At 42.9% G+C, this 23,105-nt stretch overlaps 1 protein-coding gene across 7 annotated transcripts in view; it reads right to left on the bottom strand.

Moving 5' to 3' along the window:
* Window positions 1–23,105, bottom strand: part of NRXN3 (neurexin 3) — a 1,687,603-nt gene that overhangs the window by 203,247 nt on the left and 1,461,251 nt on the right. For all 7 annotated transcript variants that reach the window (XM_065940342.1, XM_065940340.1, XM_065940341.1 and 4 more), the window contains one exon: window positions 2,720–2,891. In XM_065940342.1, coding sequence (XP_065796414.1) covers window positions 2,720–2,891 — 172 coding nt within the window. The remainder of the gene's footprint in view (window positions 1–2,719; window positions 2,892–23,105) is intronic.

The following is a 23,105-nucleotide window of genomic DNA, read 5'->3' as shown; positions in this document are numbered from 1 at the left end:
AAGAAACACAATTTCTCCCTGGGTTTCATTTTAAATTTGAAATAGAGAATAAAAATGCCTACCCTGTCTAATTTACAGGTTATTTAATGAAGTAGTCTGAGTGAATGAGTAGAATGAGTGAATATGTAATAGTAAGAAATGCTAGTCAAAAGTTGGGCAATCCTCATGGCTAACATTCATTGAGTGATGACTTATCTGCCCCAGCATTACGTAGGATATTTTACATGTATATTCACATTAGCCCTGGAGAGTAAGTGTTATCGTCATCTCATTTTATAGACTAGGAAACAGAGACTTGGGAGGATCAACATTTTGATTAAGGTTTGGAACTGGATCACCAAATAGGAGGAATGAGTCCTTATCTAGAGAACTAAGAAAGCGGCAAGAGTAACATAGGAAAATGTGGGGAGGAAGAATCTGATGTATTTTTGAAAGCATTATAGAGCCCCTCAGAGGAAAAAAAAAAAAATCAGAACTGTTAGAAATTCTTACACTTATTTTACAGTTGTTATATTTTGAATTATATGTGGGGACATGTGCCAAGTATTTTAGTGCTTAGGGCATTTCAAGGTCTTAATCTAGCAGGCCTTGGAATTACAGCTAACAGTATCAGGATCCCAACTCCAGCCAGTTGACTCCAAAGCCCATACTTATAACTGCTATACTGTATCATGTCCTGCAATGATAACACATATTATTACTAAACAACAGTTACCAACAGTTACTAGTCATAATAGTTTTCAGTGGGAAGCAAGACCATTAAAGAAAAGTTTATTCCGTTTTGAAAACATGGGAAGCAACCCATAATTTGGAACTAAAGATACCAAGAGATAGGCATACAGCTAGGGTGACGGGTTTTCTTACATATTTGTGACTTTAAAAATGGCCCTTAAAGAGCCTGCTCACTGCTAGCAGCAAACTCGTGAATTCTGTATTGGCTCAGGGCAAGTGTTAGCATCAATTTAGAGTCTTTGAAATTCCTAATAGAAACATAACAATCCCTAAAGCAGCAGTGGCAGAGCCAATGATAACACACATGGAGAGGGATTGATTTTTCCTATGAACAAATGAACAGTTTTTAGGATTTCAGGCCATTTCGATGGCTCCCACTTCTCAGCCCCAGGAGTCAAAGCAAGAAGCATTTAAAAATCAGGTCTATTAGTGCCTGGTGAATTTGGATGATGCTGAGAATTCACAGTAGCGGCTAACACCTCTGGCTTTCCTCAGAGGCTCAATGATAAACACAGAAGGTCATTTTTGTGCCTACAATAATCTGAGAAGTGCTAAGAGTATGTCGAGAGACTCCCAGCAAAGACTGAGCTGGATACTGTACGGGGAGATGGATATAGAGATGGTGGATAAGTGAGTGAGTGGGGCTTTGCCCTTCAGTACTTTGGGGGTCTTGTATGTTCGTCTGTGAATGCTTCCATAATTCTTAACCCAGATATAGGAAGACTATGGCTAACAGAGGAAAAACCCAGTAACACAGTTACTTCTGATTGGCTTTTAAAGAAAAGCAAAGCTGACTCAGGCATGAAAAAAATAATCCCCGCCTTCAAGTAATGCGACATTCTTGGGCCACAAACAGGCAAATGTGCTTTACATATTTCTCTTAGGTGTGATGATTATTAGCTCAATGGATCTTACACTTCTGGAAAGGTGCTGCTGGCTTCCTCACCCCTGGGCCCACCTCACTAAAAAGAAAGTGAGAACAGGGAGGAAATCATGGGCCATTTGGAGTGCAGGAGATAGAGTGTTAGGCATCACATGCATGCCCACATTAGCGACCAGTTCAGTATTCTGAGCTATTCTCTGGCATCCACCAGGTGACAATGCGGTGATGGAACAACAGTCTTTAGCCAAAGAATTTTTCTTGCCATTCTGGGCACTTACATGATCAGCACTCAGGCTCTCAGAAGAAGTGAAAGATAAGGGGGAAAGCTAAGGGATTATTTGAACAGTCTTTCTAAAGAAGGCAACCTCCCTTCCCACCGCTCTTGATTCGGCCATCTGGCCCTGGGAGTTTGCTGGTGAACTCTCCTTGACTATAAAATTTGAACAATTGATGAACCCCTCTCCCTCCCACACCAGCATGCCTGCTATTAAAACACCTATTAGGACTAATCTCGGAAAATCAAGGTAGGCTAGTATAAGTGAGAGAGAGAGAAAAAAAAAAAAAATTGGCAAAGTCAACCAAATGAATGAAATTCCACCCTGAAGTTTTTCTCTCCTGGTTACTCTGACTTGATGCTCCTCAAGTTTATTAATTTCCTTTTACAGTCTTTCTGCCATCTCTGACCATCTGTATGTTCAACCACACCTGACTGAACGGTGACACAACCATTAATCAATAATCACATTGATTATTCCATGAGTGTGGATACTTGCTTATGTTAGAGATGGTAGCCCTTACCTACATTACTCATCATTTGCAGTGCCCCAGAAAATCCATATAGTCATCGTATATGGTATGAGCCAGTCAGGCATTATTAATCAGACAAAAGAATTATTCAGTGCATAGTTGGGAAGTCTCCAGAAGCTCCTATCCTGAATCCAGTCCTAAAGAAATGTTCAATAACTTAGCTCCTCATCCAAAAAAAATGATGTGTGCTTAATATTCAGTGTTCTTATGATCTGGTGACAGTCGTGAGAAAGTCACCAGCTGGAGGCAAAAATGGGAGAACAAAGGAGAGTCTGGTCACCGAGGGTCAGCACGTACCTGTGGGGTAATGCTCGTTCACAGGCCAGTTGTCCACCTGTAGCGTGGCATTGCCGCCGTTCCTGGTGAAGCGCACCACGTGGTACTTGCCATCATTTACCGGAGTCCTCTCCTCTTTGATGGAGATGTCCACTGTGCCGATATTGAAGACAACTCCGATCTTCCCCTGTTCCTATAATAAAGAGACACAAGAGGCAAGTCACCACCCACCGCAAGGTTTTCTCCCTTTCAAGTTGATCCTGAAACTAACAATGAATCTGGAGGTACCCCAGAGAGAGCTGTCAGCTTGAAGTTAATAATAGCATCCTACATTTCTCCATGGGCTTTCATCCCGGACATAAAAGCCAAAGGTACAAAACCACCCAAATTGCTCTCGGAGGCTGCACTGCATAGGTTACATCATCTGATTGCCCTCAACAGATATCAAAGCTGGAACCACAGAACTACTGAACAAGTGAGTAAGGACACTGCAAGGTTCTTGGAGATGAATTAGGCCTGTTTTTGAGAAAAGGCTAATCAGACACTGAATTGTAGGTTCCCTCATGATTCAGATTTAGGATTAAAAGGGAAATACAAGGCTGCTTGCACTTTGGGGGACAATCAAGACCCAGAGGAGGGGTACATGATGGTTAGGAGCCAATTCCTTGGGAGGCAGCACTGTAGATTTACCCCTGGTGACATGTTCTGTAGGTTGAAAGCATTTGGAAAATATGTTCTCAGGGGAGGCAGCTGGAACTGAGCTGGGGTTTTCTGAGTCAGATGCTGGCACTCTTCCTACGCTTGTAGCCCTATTTCTAAGATTAATCCAAAGAGGGAGGTAATATTCACTGCTATAACTTTATGTTACACAGCAGAAGAGAACCTCCGTGGCCCTAACACAATGAATTCCAGAAGGGTAACACTAGGGCAATGAAGATGATAACAATGGTGATGCTGGTGGTGGTGGTGACATTATTCAACTCCTGGGAAGTGCCTAGAAACACTGACATGTAAATAACAGTGCTATTAAAAGTCTTACTCTTCTCCTCTAATAATTGGTTATGACTAAGAGTTGGAATTACTATTCAGAAGATGACATAGTATCATTATCAGATATAATCAGTCTCCTGCCACCTCTATGAATGTATCAGCATGCAGGGTGTCAGAAGACATCTTTCTCCATTTCTCTAGTTGTCTGGTTTACTGGTTAAACAGTTGGTTGGACTTTCAAAAATAACAAAATTTAGCTGCAATTCTGATGTTCTACAAGACTAAATCACAATATTTGCTCCCATACTCTCTGCTATGCTCTATTTCTTTATATTCAAGAAGAAGGAGGAAGAGGAGAAATAAGGGATGCAGAAGAATATGGGAAAGGAAGTCCAGAATCCACATAAACCAAGACACAGAGATTTCACTGAATCTCAAGTTTAGTAATTTGGTCCATTCAATACGTAAATACACTATTTATTAAGTACTCACTATACACAAAGCTGGGGCTTCCTCTGTGGCTCAGACAGTGAAGAATCTGCCTGCAATGCAGGATACCTGGGTTTGATCTCGGGGGGTCAGGAAGATCCCCTGGAGAAAGGAAGCACAACCTACTCCAGTATTCTTGTCTGGAGAATTTCATGGTCAGAGGAGTCTGGAGGGCTACAGTTCATGAGGTTGCAAAGAGTCAGACATGACTGAGTGACTAACCGTGCGTGCACACACACACACACACACTTAGAGTCAGTAAGAGTTCTGGTGAGATTTTAGGTACTGGCTTCCGTGCAGTTTGCCACACATCACTTATTTTCCCAGAAGATGGGCTTTCCTCGGATTTTCCCTTAGTATGCGAACACATCTTGCGCCCAACAAAAGAATGAATAAGGCCTGGGAGTCTTAATCTTCAAAAGCTGGAATCTAGACTGCTCTCAGCATGCAGGGATACTTAGACACATCACTGCTTCCTTTGTGCCCTGACAGTGCAGCACGCAACGTAAAATGATGTCTGCAATTTCCAGGTTCTGTTCTCTGGGAGAAGTAATTCAGGTGCCTCCCCAAATGAAGATTAAACATAATCATTTTCTTAAGTTTTTAAGAAACAAGATTTCTGAAGTCCCTGTGTGTTGTAACAGTGTGTTCTCAGCTTTGTTTTGCTTTCCTATCTCTGAGTCTCCAGCATTGACCAAAGTACCTATGATTAAAACATGATGAATGGGTAAATGAACCTGATGATGGCTTCCTTTGCATCTTTCATGCCCATAATTCATAGTATTATGATCCATTTTATTCTTTCTCCTTAATTCTCTGGGAGTGTAGACATGACAGTATGACTTCTGCTTTTTCTTACTTAAAGAGTTTGTGTGAACTGCTAAGGGTGTGTGTGTGTGTGTGTGTGTGTGTGTGTGTGTGTGTGTGTGTGTGTGTGTAGACATGACAGTATGACTTCTGCTTTTTCTTACTTAAAGAGTTTGTGTGAACTGCTAAGGGTGTGTGTGTGTGTGTGTGTGTGTGTGTGTGTGTGTGTGTTGGTACCGAATCATCCCCAAGCCTAAACAAGTAAGACTATAACAACCTGTGTCTGACTAAGTCACTTCAGTCATGTCTGTAGCCCTCCAGGCTCCTCTGTCCATGGGATTCTCCAAGGCAAGATCCTGGAGTGGGTTGCCGTTTCCTCCTCCATAACAATCTGAGTCATAACCTTTTTAGCAGAACGGAAGGACTAGGGGAGATAAGAAACCATGACTGCAGATCCCATCACTCCGCTGCCTACCCCATGTGGGCTGCTGATTGCACCACTGTTCTTCTATAAAAAACCACTGTATAAATCCTGGATGCGTGGAACAGACGGTTGGTGATTCAATTCACCTCAGAGTCACTAATTAATCGGGGATGGAGAACAGTTTTAGGGGGAGAGAGGAGACCTTGAAAGCAGCCTTCTGCAGCTTTTCAGCAACAGCAGTGGCAAAGTACAGTTCTGGCTCATTGAGTGGTCTGATCAGCGAGATATGTTCACTTGGGCAGCTTTTCTGCAAGATCCATAATAGATTCAGGCAAAGAAAAGATTTAATCTCTGCCAGAATGAATATTTGGTCCTTATCTTGGGCACCACACATTTGCCACTGCAATCGCTGTCTCGGAAAGGTCTTCTTAGTGCTGCTCGTGCGTTGCCCCTGTCAGGGGAGACCCTCGCCCACATGTTTCACTGTGCTTCCCGCAGTGGTAAGTGTGGCTGTGCTGGACCTCAGATGTGGTGTCTTCCCTCACAGTAATAAGACTTCATTACTGCAGCCTCCTCGCCATTGGTCTTGGGACCACAGTGGCATGATAATCCGCGGCTAACTGCTTTGTCTCAGTTCATTACAAGCTCGGTGGCAAATAACCATACAGTTGCCCAGGCTTGAATCCACCACGCTCAGCTGCCATGAAAATAAACTCTGCGGACACAGGTGTCCAGAAAAGAGAAGATGTGAAGGATAAAAAACACTGGCTTTGGAGTCAACCCTGACTAACCTTGGGCAAGTTTTTTAACTTTTCTGAACCCACGTCTTAATAAGATATTATGGGGACAGAAGACCAGCTTTATACACTTTGGAGGACTATTATAACATGATTAATATGATAATCATGAATGTCATGATAGTCATGATTTCATGACGGAAAGGACAAGATTAATACGATAATACTTCATAAATAATAAAATATTACACACATATAAGAGATATATGAGACTAGGAGAATGAACCATCCAATCATTTGACCATTTAAACGTTTGTGATTACTAGAGACGCTAATTGGTTCAATATGATAAACATGGGTTTTAGCAGCTCTTGGTTCAAACAACTGGAGAAGGAAATGGCCACCAATTCCAGTGCTCTTGCCTGGAAAATCCTATGGACAGAGGAGCCTGGTACGCTACAATCCATGGGGATGCGATGAATCCGACATGACTGAGTGACTTCACTTTCACTTTTCACTTTCATGCACTGGAAAAGGGAACGGCAACCCACTCCAGTGTTCTTGCCTGGAGAATCCCAGGGATGGGGAAGCCTGGTGGGCTGCCGTCTGTGGGGTCGCACAGAGTCGGACACCACTGAAGTGACTTAGCAGCAGCTACAGGTTCAAACAATACTGCTGACTTTTAAAAGGTATGACCTTGGGCAGGTTGTTTAACTTCTGGTGTTTCTTCTGTAAACGGACAAATGGAGGAAGAAAGGCGACATGCAGTGAGGATTTCAGAAGAATACTTGCATGTGAAGCATATGGTACATGGCTGAGCATACACTGGGACCTCAGTCAGTTGCCTTTTCTCTTTCTTCCCCCTCATGAGTGTAGCTGAATGTAGAGGCACAAGCCAAGGACTTGTTGGTCTGGCAACATTGCTATTAAGGAATAATGTAGAAATAAATGTGCTGTGCTTAGTCGCTTAGTCATGTCTGACTCTGCGACCCCATGGGCTCTAGCCCACCTCTGTCCGTGGGGATTCTCCAGGCAAGAATACTGGAGTGGGTTGCCATGCCCTCCTCCAGGGGGTCTTCCCAACCCAGAGATTGGACCCAGGTCTCCCACATTGCAGGTGGATTCTTTACCATCTGAGCTACCAGCGAAGCCCAGAAATAAGTGTAAATTTTAGCAAATAGAACAGTAAAGGAACAAGATTTGCACAGTTGATTTTATACCACAATTTGGTACTGTCTCTCTCTCCACATTCCTTGGTCCCTTTTATAAGCCTCTCCAAGACAAGCAAACTGTAGCTGCAAAAAAACAGCATGACTATAAATTTTAATAACTCCATACCCTTCACCACTAAAGTTGCTACCAAGGCAATCATTTCAATCTATGTTCCTCCTTGATATTAAATACAAAGACAAGTGGTAAATCAGAAGACATTACCAAAGAATCCTCAAGTGCATTCAGGAAAAAACTGAACAGTAGAGAAAACAGCTGTCTTTAAACTGTCAGTAAGTCATTCTTCATCAGTAATGACTCTTTATGAGCCCACCTGGTTCCTCAAATTAGTCCAGCTCCTGCTTTCCGATCCCTCATCAACCAAATCAGTTACTGCTATGGAGAAGACCCTAGAGATGTTACAATACTGGAGTCAGATTTCAGGAGCAGAAATGCACATGGGCAAGAAAAATCCTCAGGAATAAAGGTCTCCTTGACGGAGATCTCTTCATTCATTCCACAGTGCCCCTGGAGAAGGCAGAATGCACCGGCTGCTATTTTGGAAAAAGTTGAAAGAAACAGAAATGGGGCCCTCAAACATATGCCGTGGTGATGTACAAAGAAAGTGGTTCTCAATACCTCAACTTCTGGCTTCACATGGAATCTGTGAGTTCAGTGTTAGGTGATCACACATGATAACAACACGTATGTGAGCCCTCATGGGGTCAGACACTGTGAGGTCCACCATACTCATTTCAGAATTAGGGGTATAGTTAATAAAGTGGTCCATGGCACTGTTTACTACATTGGTAGTTCTCCTCCATTATGGGCTCATAGGAAGAGAAATTCTGGGTCCCCTTGTGATAGCAGGGCCAATGGACCAATGTTGGCCAATAAAATCAGGTGTTGGCCAATAAAATCAGGTGTTGGCCAATAAAATCAGGTGTTGGCCAATAAAATCAGGTGTTGGCCAATAAAACCCTGAGCCATCCATTTAAATACTGATATGAGACCTGCCAGAGTTCTCCCATTTGCTCTGAAGCAGGCCTTCCCAGGTGACTCAGATGGTAAAGACTCTACCTGTGATGCAGGAGACCTGGGTTTGATCCCTGGGTTGGGAAGATCCCCTGGAGAAGGGGATGGCTACCTCTTCCAGTATTCTTGCCTGGAAAATTCCATGGACAGAGGAGCTTGGTGGGCCAGACTACAGCCCATGGGGTTGCAAAGAGTGGGACACGACTGAGTGACTAACACTTTCATTGCACCCAGCAAATTCCTGGTAGGAGCTTCTTTGTCAGTCTGGGTCATTGAGTGAGGATGAGAACAAGCCACAAAGCAACAGACATGGAACATGCGAGAAGCAAGGCTTTGTTGCTGTCTGCCAGCAAATGTCTGAAGCTGTTGCTGCAACATAACCCAGGCTATCTGGATGCTGAACTATGTGCTCGGCAAATAATTTTAATACAACAATTTTCAAATTCTCACAATTACCCTCCAAACTGTATAGGTTAAAAAGATGAAGGTTCCGAAATTTGAGAGTTCACACAACTGCTAAGAAACATATTTAATATTAGAATACAGGTCCTTCCGACTTTAAAACCCATGGATTTTTCACCTTGTTATGTTTCCATTATATGTATTACATGTTGCAACTGAGTTATATATATACAATGGTATACACATTACATATTATACACTTTACATCTGTATAACCTGCCTGATCTGTCTGCCTAAAATACTTGTGTGCATTTCAAATGTAGGGATTCTAACAGGTGCTCAGTAAATGCTTGCTGAATTAATGGATGAATGAATGAATAATGAATTGGAATGTGTGGTCACAACAGGAAAAATAAATTATACTAATAAGCTTTTACACCATGGGAAGTTAACTAGGATTTGAACAGTATAGGATAAAGCAGAGAATTGGTTATCTATATTGAGAATTTTTTTTTGCAATACATCTTAGGCAAAACATATAGTCTCATTATGCTTTATATACACAATCTAAAAATATAAGAAGTGTTAGTCATTCCGTTGTATCCGACTCTTTGTGACCCCATGGACAGTAGCCCACCAGGCTCCTCTGTGTCCACGGAATTTTCCAGGCAAGAATACTGGAGTGAGTAGCCATTCCCTTTTCCAGGGGATCTTCCCACCCCAGGGATTGAACCCAGGTCTCCTACATGGCAGGCAGATTCTTTAGTATCTGAGCCACCAGGGGAACACAAAAGGATAAGGTACAATGTACTTGATTCATCAAATAGTTTTGACTGAGGGAGGTTTTTATTAAAGTTCACTAGGATAAAACACCCTGTATTTAGTAGATCACTCATGGGTTCTTATTGTCACTATTAATAATCTTTCAGTGAAGACTGTAAGTCCATCCTTTCAACCTATAGTCTCCTTGTTCTAGACCCAGGATAACTGTGAGATAATAAGCCATGAGTGTGTACTTCTGGTGTACAAAGCCTTGTGCTATGAAGAGATTCAAGATCAGGTCTCTCTCAAGAAGTCCAAGATGGAGAATAAACCTATCAGGAATCACTCAAAAGACAAGGTTCCAAGCTGTACTGCTGGAGATGGCTTGAACTCCAATTATCATCCTATGACAATGACCCAGTCTTCTTCCTTCGAGGAGTTTATGTGTGGCTGTGTGGCAGGAAGAGCAGGGAGGGAAGAAGAGAATGCGTGTTCTGGGTCCCAGAAGCCTTTGTGATTTAGAAGCAGAAGACCCATGCCCTATCAAGGGTCTGCATCTTGCGGTCCAGCTGATCTGCAAGGGGTCCCAGTTGTCTCTGTGAGAAATGAGGACAGCATCACGCAGACAACAGTAATACTGATGCCTGTCTTAGATGGTGCTTAAGGGGAACGAATGAAATCTTGGCAGATGACGACATGCTGCACAAAGGATGCTACAAGCGTAGCGTTAACGGCGGGGGTGTAGATGGCAATACTAGTAGAGAGAGGGGGATAACTGGGTGAGAAACAGCATGGCAGATGATGGGCGAGTCAGAGGCTTTTGGACATGCCCTGTAGGATAGTTCTCTGTGCGTCTGAAATGACTGTCTTCCATCCGAGATCATCAGCTCCAGCATCGGTACAGACTGTCCCCAGAAAATTCCCGTTAAATGGCTTGGAAATAAACTCTATTTTCCTAAATCTGCACGAGTCTCCATGACCTTTGTACCCACCCAGCAAAACTGCATCCACCTTCTCCCCCGGCTACAGCTGTGCTGCGCCCGTTGTTTTACTGATGTCTGGTTGCATGAGGTCAATCAATTAAAGCGGATTAGATCCACAGACCGAAATCCTAACAGAGGGCCGAGAGAGATAAGACTGATAAATAGCTCAAGACAGCTCCTTCTCTAACTCCCAGCAAATAAGAAAAAAAAGAGAGAGAGAGAGAGAGCAAGCATGGATGACGGCTCAGGACAAAAGGAACTCTGACCTGAAGAGGGGAAATCAAGGAAGGACAAGAGAGTCAGTGCAAGTAAATAAAATGCAAGTCAGATCCAGGGTGAGAACAGTCACCGGTCACACACCAGCATCCTGAGTCATCATGTCCTTCAAACCCACTCTGAACATGCACTGTGGATTCACAGACCCCCATGTCACACTGCCTGGTTTGGTAGTTAAGTCTGACTATAAAGCAAAAATTGAAGTTCATTTCCGTAGGAGCCTCCGTGTTGCGCCAGGGCCTGGAGCAGTCTCCTGGCAGGATTCAGGTGACAGCTGGCAGGGCAGTGCTGACTGAAACCCAGTACAGACTGAACATCTCCTATAAATGCCTTGTTCCATCTCCAAATCTCTGCCACAGCTGTGAGGAACCACCCAATGGCCTTAATAAAGAGATCTTAAGCCCTGTGCTCACAGTAACAGCAAAATCCTCAAAATGAAGAAGTAGCATTTAAATCACCAAGAATGCTTCCAGAATATCTGACATCTTCCCTACACATGTACAAAGTGTGGTCCTGGGACCTGTAGAATCAGCATTGCTTAGGAACTCATTAGAAATGCCAATTCTTGGATCCAAAACCAGACTGTGAATTGGACTCTTCAGAGGGGGCCCAGCAGTCTGCATCTTCACATGCTCTCCAGGTGATTCAGACACTAGCTCAAGTCTGGGGGCCAATTCTTATATGAATGTCTTGGTTCCACTAGGGCAGTGGTTTCAATTGGGGTGGAGTGGGTGATTTTTGTGTCCAGGGACATTTGGCAAAGCCTGGAGATACTTCTGCTTGTCATAACTAGAAGTGGGGTGTAATGGAATCTCGGGGGTACAGGCCAGAAATGTTGTTCAATTTCCAGCAATGCACAACCAAGAAATATCTGCCCTATGCTATGCATAGTGTCACTGTTGGAAAGTCTTCAGCCACACAACAAACATCCATAAAGCATGCATTGCATGACAGAAACTGACAAACATTTACACAAACATATACAAACATTTACATATGTATGATCTAACTGATTTCTCCCAATACCCCTTCTATGAGGTATGTATGCATGCACATAACACAAATATACACAACACACATATGTCTATAAATGCATGCCTGTGTACGCACATGTGAATTTTTACATATTTCATATAAAACTGTCTGGCCCTCAGAGCACAGGATAAGCCATGGGCATGAGTGGATAATCTGACTTACCCCTACTCTATGCTCTATTCAAGTGCCCTTTTTATAGATGGAAACTTGGCAATGCAAGCTCACACAGCCAGACAGTGGTGGGTCTAGAACACATGTCCTGTGTTACTTTCTCTGTCTGCTCTTGCAGACACTCATTGCTACTACCCCCAGGAAAGCCTCTAGTCCATCTCCCTGGGCACAATGGCATTAACTGATCATTCCAAATCCATTTTAGTCCCTTGACCCTTCACTACAGGCTAGGTCATTCTAGTCAGTTTCCATGAAGAGGTATAATCAGTTCTAAGCAGGCTTTAAAAGAAAAACTCTGTGTCCTAGAACTAGATATTCTAGCTCAAGGAGGAGCAATAGCTCCCATAGAAAAGCACGATGGGTAAACAGCTCACAACCTTTCAAGAACTATTTTGTGATGGTAAGAAAACCTTCATGGATTCTTCAAAGTGCTCTATCTACCTGTCTTTCAAGTGATAGACAGTTAACCTTATGGCTTTGAGGAGAGTGGACCTAGGTGAATAATAAACCTCAACCAAGAATTCTTGGTTTCACAAATAAACCATTCTCAGTCATTTCCGTAGATTAATTCCCAGGCTAAATCCTATACCATTTTCTAGCTGAAGAGGAAGAAAAAAAAATAGTATACACATTTCAGAACTGAGAGATTTATTACTTTGGGATTATCAGAAAATACAATGTAGATGATTGCCTTTTTTATGATGCCTTTGGAGAGCGGGTATGTAAAAGATTCAGGAGGCAGAATGGTCTGAAGTAAAGACCAGCAGCTATGGGCCAAATCTGGCTGTTGCCTGTTCATGTAAATAAAGTTTTATTGGGACACAGCTGTGCTCATTCGCTTCTACGTGGTCTCTGGCAGCTGCAGCACCATAGCAGCAGAGCTGAGCAGCTGCAACAGAGAAGTTTGCTGACCCCCATTGTGAAAGCTTGCACAATGGACCGCTAGTTAGGATTTTTTTTAACTTTAGTGTTTGACCAATAGTTTAGGTTAACGTGGTGAGAATAACTCAAACACAAGTGGGAGGGTCAAATGGGGAGCCTCCACTGGCTCGCTCAGCTATTATTGACAAATAGACCACATTTCTAATAATATGAAATATATAAAAATCCATCCAATTGAGGCATAAACTAATCTATCTCAGAGCCATTAAGGGTAGTTTAGATACTACAATCAATTCAACATAGCTGTTTGAAGGTAGGCAGCTGCGGATACACAGAAATAAATTTGAGGCTGCTGGCAAAAGCTGATGGTGCCTAGAAGAGGCTGGTAATGGAGGAGATGGAGCAGAGTTGTAAAAGATATTAAAATTATAATGATATGACATTTTCCTTCTGAAAATGTGTCTGGTTCTGTGGAGTGAATCATGTACATGCTAAAGGCTCGGGACTCTAAAAGCCAACACATATCACTCTGATGCCAGGACTGGAGTTTAATCCATTAGATGGAATGAAAGAAGAGAATATCATTGCAGCCCAATGAATATCTCAGTCTCCAGGGCTCCCATGCATCAGCAAGGCACCTGAGTCCCTGGAGTGACAAATGGTGATTCACGGAGCTTCTTGGTTTACCTGCAAGGAGAATCGATGGTGTCATCATTTTGGGACGAACATACTGCAATAGAGACTCATTTTTCCTTTGCTAGTTATCGTAAACAAAATGGCCAGCGGACTCTAATATATCACCAGGGCCTGTCTGCACTCGGGGACAGTGCTGTGTGTGTCCTGGAGATAGTGTTACAGCCTGGTATTTCATCCAAGCGATGGTTTATGATCCTCCTCTTTGTCAACAGTCACCACTGTAACAGTCTCTTTGGGATCTTATCAGTATTTCTAATTCAAAACGTTGATTCTGACCTACCCCCATTGGCCATAATAAAAGCAAGAGAGGGAAGCAAAAAAACAAAAAAGAAAAAAAGGGAAATTTAAACAAGCTGGAGCAAATAAGAAGGCAGGCTTTCTGGCCTCCAAGCCGGTTTCAAAGTCATTGTAGGGAGAAGTAATCCGGGTGTTCCAGCAAAAGTATGAAAAAAAAGAAGACTTTCCCTGGGCCCTGGGTGAGATGAGTGAAAGTCACCCAAATGTGAGACTTGAAAATATGTCACAGGAAGATGACTCATGCCTTTGGAAAAGTGTCCAACATAGCAGCATTGAGAATTATTTCAAAGCTGCATGATCCTTTGATAGAATAATTAGAGAGCACATCTCCTTATCTTAATTTACTTGAGTTCAGTTCGCTACCAAGCTGTAAAGTGAATACGTCTCAGCCGAGTGGGAGAAATACCCCTGAGACTCTTGGAAGCCATTGTTCGTCTATGATCTGGCATGCACTGTGGGCCACCCGGGAGCTAACCACAGCTTCAAATACACAAATTATCCACGGAGTTTATCATAAATCCATGCACAATATGAAGAAGTATTTCTATCACGGCATTTAAAGGGCACAAACATTCCTTATTCTCTCTCTCCTTTATGAGTGTGCTACAATTTTATCCACTGATATAAAGATGGTAAATGTTTTCACCCAAAAGCCTAAGGAACACATTGCTAGGGAAATAGAGGTTGTGGGTCTCTGCACGCCCACATAAGTGTGTGCACGTGCGTGTGTTGAAGCAAGACCTCAAAACTTAACATACCCCAAAGCTAGTTTCTCGGACCCTCTCCTCCGTATTTTAAGTAAAGGGATGCTGATTCAGGAGAAAGCAGGCCTGTGTACATCCAGAAGCAGCTGTAGTCAAGCTTTTATCATGCCCCCGGATGGGCCCTGAACAGTCAGTGTGATACTTGCGACTTTACTTCCTAGAAGCCTTCTGAGGAATGCAAATCTATCACACACAAAACTCAGCACAAGCTGTGGAGTCACATGATGAGGCTGATCTATGGTCAACATGAGCTCCAGGGAATGAACGGCTTGATCATTCGGGATTACTTATCCAGTAACTCAGAGGCAGAACAGATCTCCTAGGCTGGCTCACCCCAACACTGAATGAGGTATCCTTTCTGAGGTGGAGAAGAGACTTCCCTCTGCCAGAGAGCCCAGTTTTCCTAGCCAGTGGACAAAGACTTACAGGGCTAAATAATATTCTGCATACGTGCTGTCCCAGAGCCATCTTTAACTAGTCACCCCATAATCCCTCCAGTATCCATTCAACAAGAGAGCTGATTATTTGCACTGATTCATTTCAATTTTTTCTTAATGGAACAGTTCTTTCTTCCGGTTACAACATGAGCATCATGAGGGCAGAAGATACATTTTGATTGTTTCTGTCTTTCTCCATATAGACTGATACATGTTCAGCTGAGCACCTGAAGAGTGGTTACAGCATCTTTGCATTTCTCAGCAAGTAACACTTGAGTGTAACATCTCCATCCATGGTCCATTTATTGCTTTGCAACTTTGGCTATGATTTTGCTTTGAGTGCTTTAGAAAACGTGACCCATGACAACGACTCAGGGGACCATGGGCATTAACTTATTTCATGCAGCCTACTAAAGCAGTATTCAGGATAATTGCCCACAAGCCTATGCAGCCCCAGGAGAACTTGCTCCATAGACCTGGAGGTGAGAGGTTCAGTAATCCATCATCACGGTCCTCAAACCACTCTGATTTTTTTTTTTTTTTGAATTTGAATTAGATTGAAATAAAAGTCCTAGGAATAGACATGACTCCATCCCATTACCAGTTCCTCACACTATTTGATTCTCATGAAACAACATGTTAACCCTTGAAACATCCAAGAGTTCAGACTTTCAGGAGACTCTTTCCATTTTCCTGCCTTCTCCTCTGCTCCTCAATGCAGTGACCGCTGGTGAGTGTAACAGCCAAGCTCTGCCCTTGGGGACCTGTTCCCTCATCACAGTTGTCTAGGGCCACCTCTCAGTGAGCTGTACTATAACCTCCATCCACTAGTCAATTTGCACTAGACTTACCAAACTGAGGATCTTTACACATAGTACCATTTCTAAAACGATACCTTTATTTCTCCAAGTCAATGTCACATAAGTCTGACTCAAGTCACAGAGGACTTGCAATCAAGTATCTACGGATTATACACTCTAGACAGGGCACTTTGTCAGACCAATCAGAAGCTAAAGAATAGATTTAGCATGATTCAGCCCTTAAGAGTGTAAACTCAGTACCACTTTTCTATATTCCATACCTGTGTTAATATACAATATTTGTTTTTCTCTTTCTGACTTACTTCACTCTGTACAATAGGCTCTAGGTTCATCCCCCTCATTAGGACTGACTCAAACGCATGCTTTGTTGTGGCTGAGTAATATTCCGTTGTGTGTATGTACCACAATTTCTGTATCCATTCATCTGTTGACAGACATCTAGGTTGCTTCCATGTTCTAGCTATTGTAAAAAGTGCTGCAACCAACACTGGTGTACAAGCATCTCTTGCAATTATGGTTTTCTCGGGTTACATGCGTGGAAGTGGGGTTATTGGGTCATACGGTACTGATGAACCTATTTGCAGGGCAGCAATGGTGACACAGACATAAAGAAAGGCTTGCGGACACAGTGGGGGAAGGGGAGGGTGGGGCGAACTGAGGGAGCAGCAAGGAAACACACATTACCATATGTGAAATAGATAGCCAGTGGGGATTTGTTGTGTGACACAGGGAACTCAACCCAGTGGGATAACCTAGAGGCTGAGATGAGGTGGAGAGGAGGAGGAGGCTCAGGAGGGCGGGGACATAGGCATACCTAGGGCTGACTCACGCTGACGTTTGGCAGAAACCAGCCCGGTATTGTAAGGCAATCATCATCCAATAAAAATTTTAAAAATAAAAACATCTAGAATCTTAAGAAGAGTGTAAACTCCACCATGACATTGTAAAAAGGCAATAGTGTTGGAATCAGTAGGCATGGGTCTCAGTTCTAGTTGTTCACGTAACGCAACTCATGGGACCAGTCACAAGTACGCTGGGCATAGTTTCCTCGGGTATCAGACAGGGTTGGCATCACTGACCTCTCGGGTGGTGATGAAGGTAAAAAAAAGAGAGAGATGTTTGTGATAGCTACTTGAAAATTATGGGGCACAGAAAACAAAAAGCGTCTTGTTACAAAATAGGTGGGGACAAATGCAAAGGAAAAACAAGCACACGATTCTCTAAATTAAGAAGGAATAAAAATAAACATCTCAAGTCAGTCCTTGACAAATTGCCCAGGTGACTGGCGGGAGAGGATTTAGTGTGTGTCCTCAGGACAGAAAATGCCACCGTATTTAGTAGGAGTCAGGCCAATGATGGGGGAAATGTGGGGTTAGATCAGACATATTTAAGTAATAAAAATGAGGAAGGAGGAAAGGCAGAAGTTTAGAAGGTTGATACCATTGGAATGGAAATGAAATTCAGTCTGAGATGGAGAAAAATAGGCAATACTTGGCAAAAACAAAAAAACAAACAAAAAAAAACACTTGAGAATATCAACCAGCTAAAACTTCAGTAATGTTGCTGAGACACAAACCTCTGCATGTTAAGATAGACTTCAGGGCTCAACATATCCAAGCAAAGAGAAAGCATGTTTAAGGCTCATAAGCATTCTAAATATTGGAGAATATTTTCTTTCTTGCCCAAAGGGCCCTCCCCAGACTCCCCAGCAAATGTTTCCTGGATAATGGCTCAATTACATTTATGGAAAACTATAGACTCAAAATAAATCTAAATAAAATCCTTTATTCCCCAAGTGTGCCCTGCTGTTAATTCCCCAGCTTTCTGCCGCCGACATTTCTCTTCTAGCAGGAAAATGTTAGCTGCTTAAAAGGACAAGGGTTTATGCTGTGCTTACACTTGACCTTGGCCCAGAGGCTCAGGGCCCATCACAGTAGACACCAACCAAGTTATGCTAGGGCACCCGTGTTTCAGCAGTTAGCAGTTATCTTACTGTTGCTGACTAGTCCTATCTCTGCTCAGTGACACCTTTGAGTCATTTAAGGCCGTGACTAAGGTCAGAGGAAAGTGAAAACTTAGAAGGAGAGGGAAGGAAGTAATAGGGAGACAGATAAGGAATTAGATGAGTGTGACTAAAGCTATCTGCCAAGCCTCAACTGAAAGAATAGAGAAAAAGAGCAGCTCCCTAAACCCCCAACCATAGGTGTATTTCTTGCCATTCTACTTTGTACAGACTTCAAGAAACTTTCTGCAGGCAAATACCTGAGGTCAACACCTTAGCAAGCTAGTTACAAGCAGAAACACCTTCCTTAACAGACAGCAGGATGAATTTCTGATTCAGTTGCCAAAGGATGACTGCCAATAAGCCATTCCACCTGTGCTCACCAGACAACCAGGATCATCCACAGAAACAAGCACACAGGGCATCTAACACCAACATCCAAGACACACAGGCCTCAGCTCCACTCTGGTGCAGGGCAGAAAGGACCTGCAGTCAAATGTCTACCCCCAGAGGGACGGATTAAACTCCAGTACTCTTGCCTGGATAATCCCATGGACAGAGGAGCTTGGCGGGCTACAGTCCACAGGGTTGCAGAGAGTTGGACACGACTGTGAGTGCATGCACGTGTTGAACCTGGAACCTCTTGGAAGAGTAATGAAAGCTGTGTTCAGGTCTGATTTTTCTCCATTGATGATTTTCCTCCAATAAAAGCTTATTAGTTGTGCTGTGTAAAACAGAAGTTACAAATAATCTATAAAGTAGACCAGGCCCTCAGATGTATACTATTTTATTTTCAAAGGGAGGTACTCATAGTATCTTTAAAATGTGCCTTAGTTTTCAACATTTAAAAGTCAGAAGGTGTCTCATAAATAGATTTCTACAGTCTTTGAAAGCAACCCTGGGTAGCATGTCTAAAACATGATTAAAAGCCAGAACTGACTGCAGTAAGAAGGCAAGCGTGCTCAGTCTGTTTGACTCTTTGTGACCCCATGGACTATATCCCGTCAGGCTCCTCTGTCCGTGGGATTCTCCAGGCAAGAGTAATGAGGGGCTTCCCATTTCCTTCTCCAGGGGATCTTCCTGACACAGGGACCGAACCCACATCGCCTGCAACTCCTGCATTGGCAGGCAGATTCTTTACTACTGAGCCACCTGGGAAGGCAGAGGAGAAAGGCACTAGTTGCCCAATGAATAGTCTCTCCCACCCCCTACTGACGATTAGATGAGAAGTCTGAGTGTAGGTTTCCATTTAACACTTGTTTTGCACTGTAAAGATGAAAGGGGGTTATAGGGTTGGCCAAAAAATTCATTCAGGTTTTTCTGTAAGATGTCATCACATGATGAGGAACGTCTCTGAACCTCCATAAAAGACATATCAAGAACCATGGGATTCAAGAAAAATAAGAGAAAGTGCATTTCTTTTTTCTTATACCCCATTCCATTTTAATCACTTAAATTATCAGTCTGTCCTTTGTAGACGATTCTGGTTTGTTTGTTTAACACCTAATGTACTATAGTAGTCACACTATTTAAAATATTTATTTATTTATTTATTTTTGGCTGTTCCGGGTTGGGACTTTGATGTGATGTGTGGGCTCTTTGTTGCTCCTTGCAGGCTTTCTCTACTTGCAGTGAGCAGGGTGGGGACGACTCTCTATTTGCAGTGTGTGGGCTTCTTTTGCTCAGGAGTACAGGCTCTAGAACATGCAGGCTTAGCTGCCTTGTGGCATGTGGGATTTCCTGGACCAGGGATTGAGCTGGTGTCCTCTGCATTGGCAGGCAGATTCTTAACCCCTGGATCACCAGGGAAGTCCCACATACTTTTGAGAAAGACAGGTTTGGCTTTGGATCTTAATTCTATCACTTACTTGACCAAATTGTTTAGATTTTCTAATCTTCAATTTTCTCATCTTTAATGCTGAGAAAATATTACCTACCATAAAAGCTTGTTATGAGGATAAAACAATCTATGCAGGCAGCTAGTGCACAACAGAAGATACTCAAGGAATTGTTTTTTTTTTTTTCTTCCCCTTTGAAGGGTTGGGATGAATTAAGCAGACTCGATCATAAAATCACACACACATCTGAAGTGCCTGCCAAGCTGTAATGACCCAACTGCTGCTTCAGAGAGATGGCTCAGCTCAAGGTTTTAATGCACTTTTCATGAACTGAAGCACAACAACAAAATCTATCACTGTTAGGCAACCTCATAAGAAGATCCGATTTAAACAAAATAGACTTCCTTCTGAGCTCTGAAATATGGTAGCTACCTTCACCTTGACTTAGAGACACACCAGTAGGAAAGTACACTTAGCCAATGAACAGCAGGATTAATAAATGTCAGCAAAGACAGTGATAATAAAATGCATCATTGCAAGTTGCCTAAGAGAAGACCATCCAGGATAGAAAGGGACATATAAATTTTATGCAAACACACTTTTAGTTCTGTGAGTTCATATATCTGCATGACCACAACCATCGAGAAAAATTTAACGTAGGCCACTGCTCTAGAACGACCATTTAATTTTGAGCAGACCATGATATTGAAAAAAAATTAAGTTATATAACACGCTTGCCAAATAAATAAAAAATGTTCATTGCAATGTAACAGCTAGAAAAACAGAATCGCTACTCTACCATGTAGAGGATTAAGTGGGCAATAAATCATAGCCTTCTCCATTCTGAATTCCAAGCCAGTTGAGAAACAGACCCAGCCTAAAGGACAGCCAACTTTATTGCTTGTAAAGCTGAATGCGGGAACTGGTCTGGGACGAGAATTGGACCCAGCCTTACATCAGACTTTCTACTCGTATTTCTTGTCCCCTTACTCTTCTCCACTGCCTCCTGCAAAGATGAAATGAGCCTGGGCCTGAGTGTACTCAGCACAGGGATAAAAATGCTCTCTGAACGGAAAGAAGGAAGGGGTCTCACCAGATATGTGCAGACCCTTCATCCAATGCCACCACTAAATAAGGAGCTGGAGAGAAGGTACAAGTGTCACACCTAAATTTTCCTTCCAGGACAGAGAATTGCTTCATGGTATACCCGCACGTGAGGCTTCCCGGCTGGCACTAGTGGTAAAGAAACCACCTGGCGGGAGATGAAATGCAGCAGATGAAAAAGACATGCTGATCCCTGGGTCGAGAAGATCCCTGGAGGAGGGAATGGCAACCCACTCCAGTGTTCTTGCCTGGAGAATCCCATGGACGGAGGAGCCTGGCAGCCTGCAGCCCATAGGGTCACGCCAAGTTGGACACTACTGAAGTGACTTAGCACACACGCACGCAAATATCTACATGGATGGGGGAGCTATCTCTTTTCTATTTCTGAACCTTTTCTTCAGGTATCCCTATCAATAAAGATTGACCCATAAGAGCAGCTTTTGTTGTTTAGTTATTAAGATGTATCCAACTATTAAGCGATCCCACGAACTGTAGCCCCCCAGGCTCCTCTGTCCATGGGATTTCCCAGGCAAGAATTCTGGAGTGGGTTGCCATGCCCTCCTCCAGGAGATCTTCCTGACCCAGGGTTCGAACCCATGCTTCCTGCATTGGCAGGCAGATTCTTTACCACGAGCGCCACCTGGGAAGCCCTTATAAGTGAAGCTGGAGAGGCGATATTCAGGCACCTAAAGAGGACTTGTTATTTGGAGGTTAGTATATGTTTAGAGGTTTGAAATGTTTGCTTTATGGTCATGGTGAAGCTGCCTTCAACTAACCAGCTACCACGAACTGTTGATAACCACCATTGCTCTGTTGATTACTGCAATTCTTAGCAATGTGTAGCTGACATCTTAGACTTTTGGACATTGCAGTGTCGGAAAAAATATCAGAAAGAGAAAGGTTAAATATGACGTATGGGGCTTCCCTGGTGGTCCAGTGGCTAAGCCTCTGCACTCCCAATGCAGGGGGCCCGGGTCCAATCGCTGGTCAGGAAACTGGATCCCATGTGCTGCAACTAAAGAGCCTGCATGCCTAAATGAAGACCTCGCGTGCCACAACTAAGAGCTGGCACAGCCAAGTAAATGCATTTTTAATAAATCAGTAAATATGAATTATAAGCAAAGAAATCAACAACCCTAACTGGTAAGGTTTTCGGAGGCCTATGGAACTTTCTTTACATCACAAACTTCTGCCTCCATCTGAAGGGCCCAGAGCTTGGCTGTCATTTACATCACCAGCCAGGATTCTTCAGCACAGCCCAACTATGCTGTCAACCCACATCCCAAGGAATGCATATAATCACCATATTTATTGTGATGACCCAGGCAATAATGATACCCACCGCCTGTACAGAAACTAAAATGCACGTGTCATATTGGAGATGCTACTTGTTCAGGCGGGGTTGCCTGTCAGCTGTCTCTGGCCAAGTGATACAACCTACAATTTAGTTAACAAACTGAGACACCATAGAAATCAGTGCTTTTAACAGGCGTCCTGGAATCACTTGGGTTTTTCCGTCTGGCTTACATATCGAGAGTCTCTGGCAATGTAGCATGAGGGGGAGGAGGTCCCAGTGGAGTTGAAAAGGTGAGGAAAAAAATGGAAAAAAAAAAAGCAAAATAGTTGGCTGAATTCTAAAGTGGAATCTGCCCTAGAAGTAGAAAATCCAGAAAAAACAACAACATAAAAAAACACATTTGTTGGCTCCAATAGTTCCATTGTTGCCAGCTGGGCAAATTTCAAACTCTTCAGCCTTGCAACCCAGATCTTCCATTAGCAGGTGCCAACCTTTATTCCCAGCCTTCTTACCAAACTTCCTCAACTTTTCACCCTATCTGCATCCATTGATTAGTCTAGTCATTCATTTAGCAAGTCTGTACTGAGTACCTAATATATAAAAGACTTTGTTCTAGGCATTAATTCCAATGTGAACAGACCATTTCTACCATTCAAGTGCTCCTGTGCTGATGCTCAGGCCTGAGGATGGAATGAATGGTGGCAACTATCAAGAAGAACAGAAACTGGACTTGGGCCTGTTTTAAAAATGAAGAGAATACAGAGAACCCATCTTAGTATAAAGGCTTCCAGGAAGCCACATGATAGGTTGATCTGTTAATTTTCACAAGAGTTTTCACCAATGTTTATGATCTATTTAAAGGCAATGAAAAATATGGAAGCAGTAGAGTTGGTTTTAGGTTAGAGTGATATAGGAAGGCTTTATAATGGAAGAAGAATTTAAATTCAGC

The sequence above is a fragment of the Muntiacus reevesi genome, chromosome 7, assembly GCF_963930625.1.
Source record: "Muntiacus reevesi chromosome 7, mMunRee1.1, whole genome shotgun sequence".
Lineage (NCBI taxonomy): Eukaryota > Metazoa > Chordata > Mammalia > Artiodactyla > Cervidae > Muntiacus > Muntiacus reevesi.
The sequence above is the reverse complement of the archived record's forward strand: the minus strand, read 5'-3'. Positions and strand labels throughout refer to the sequence as shown.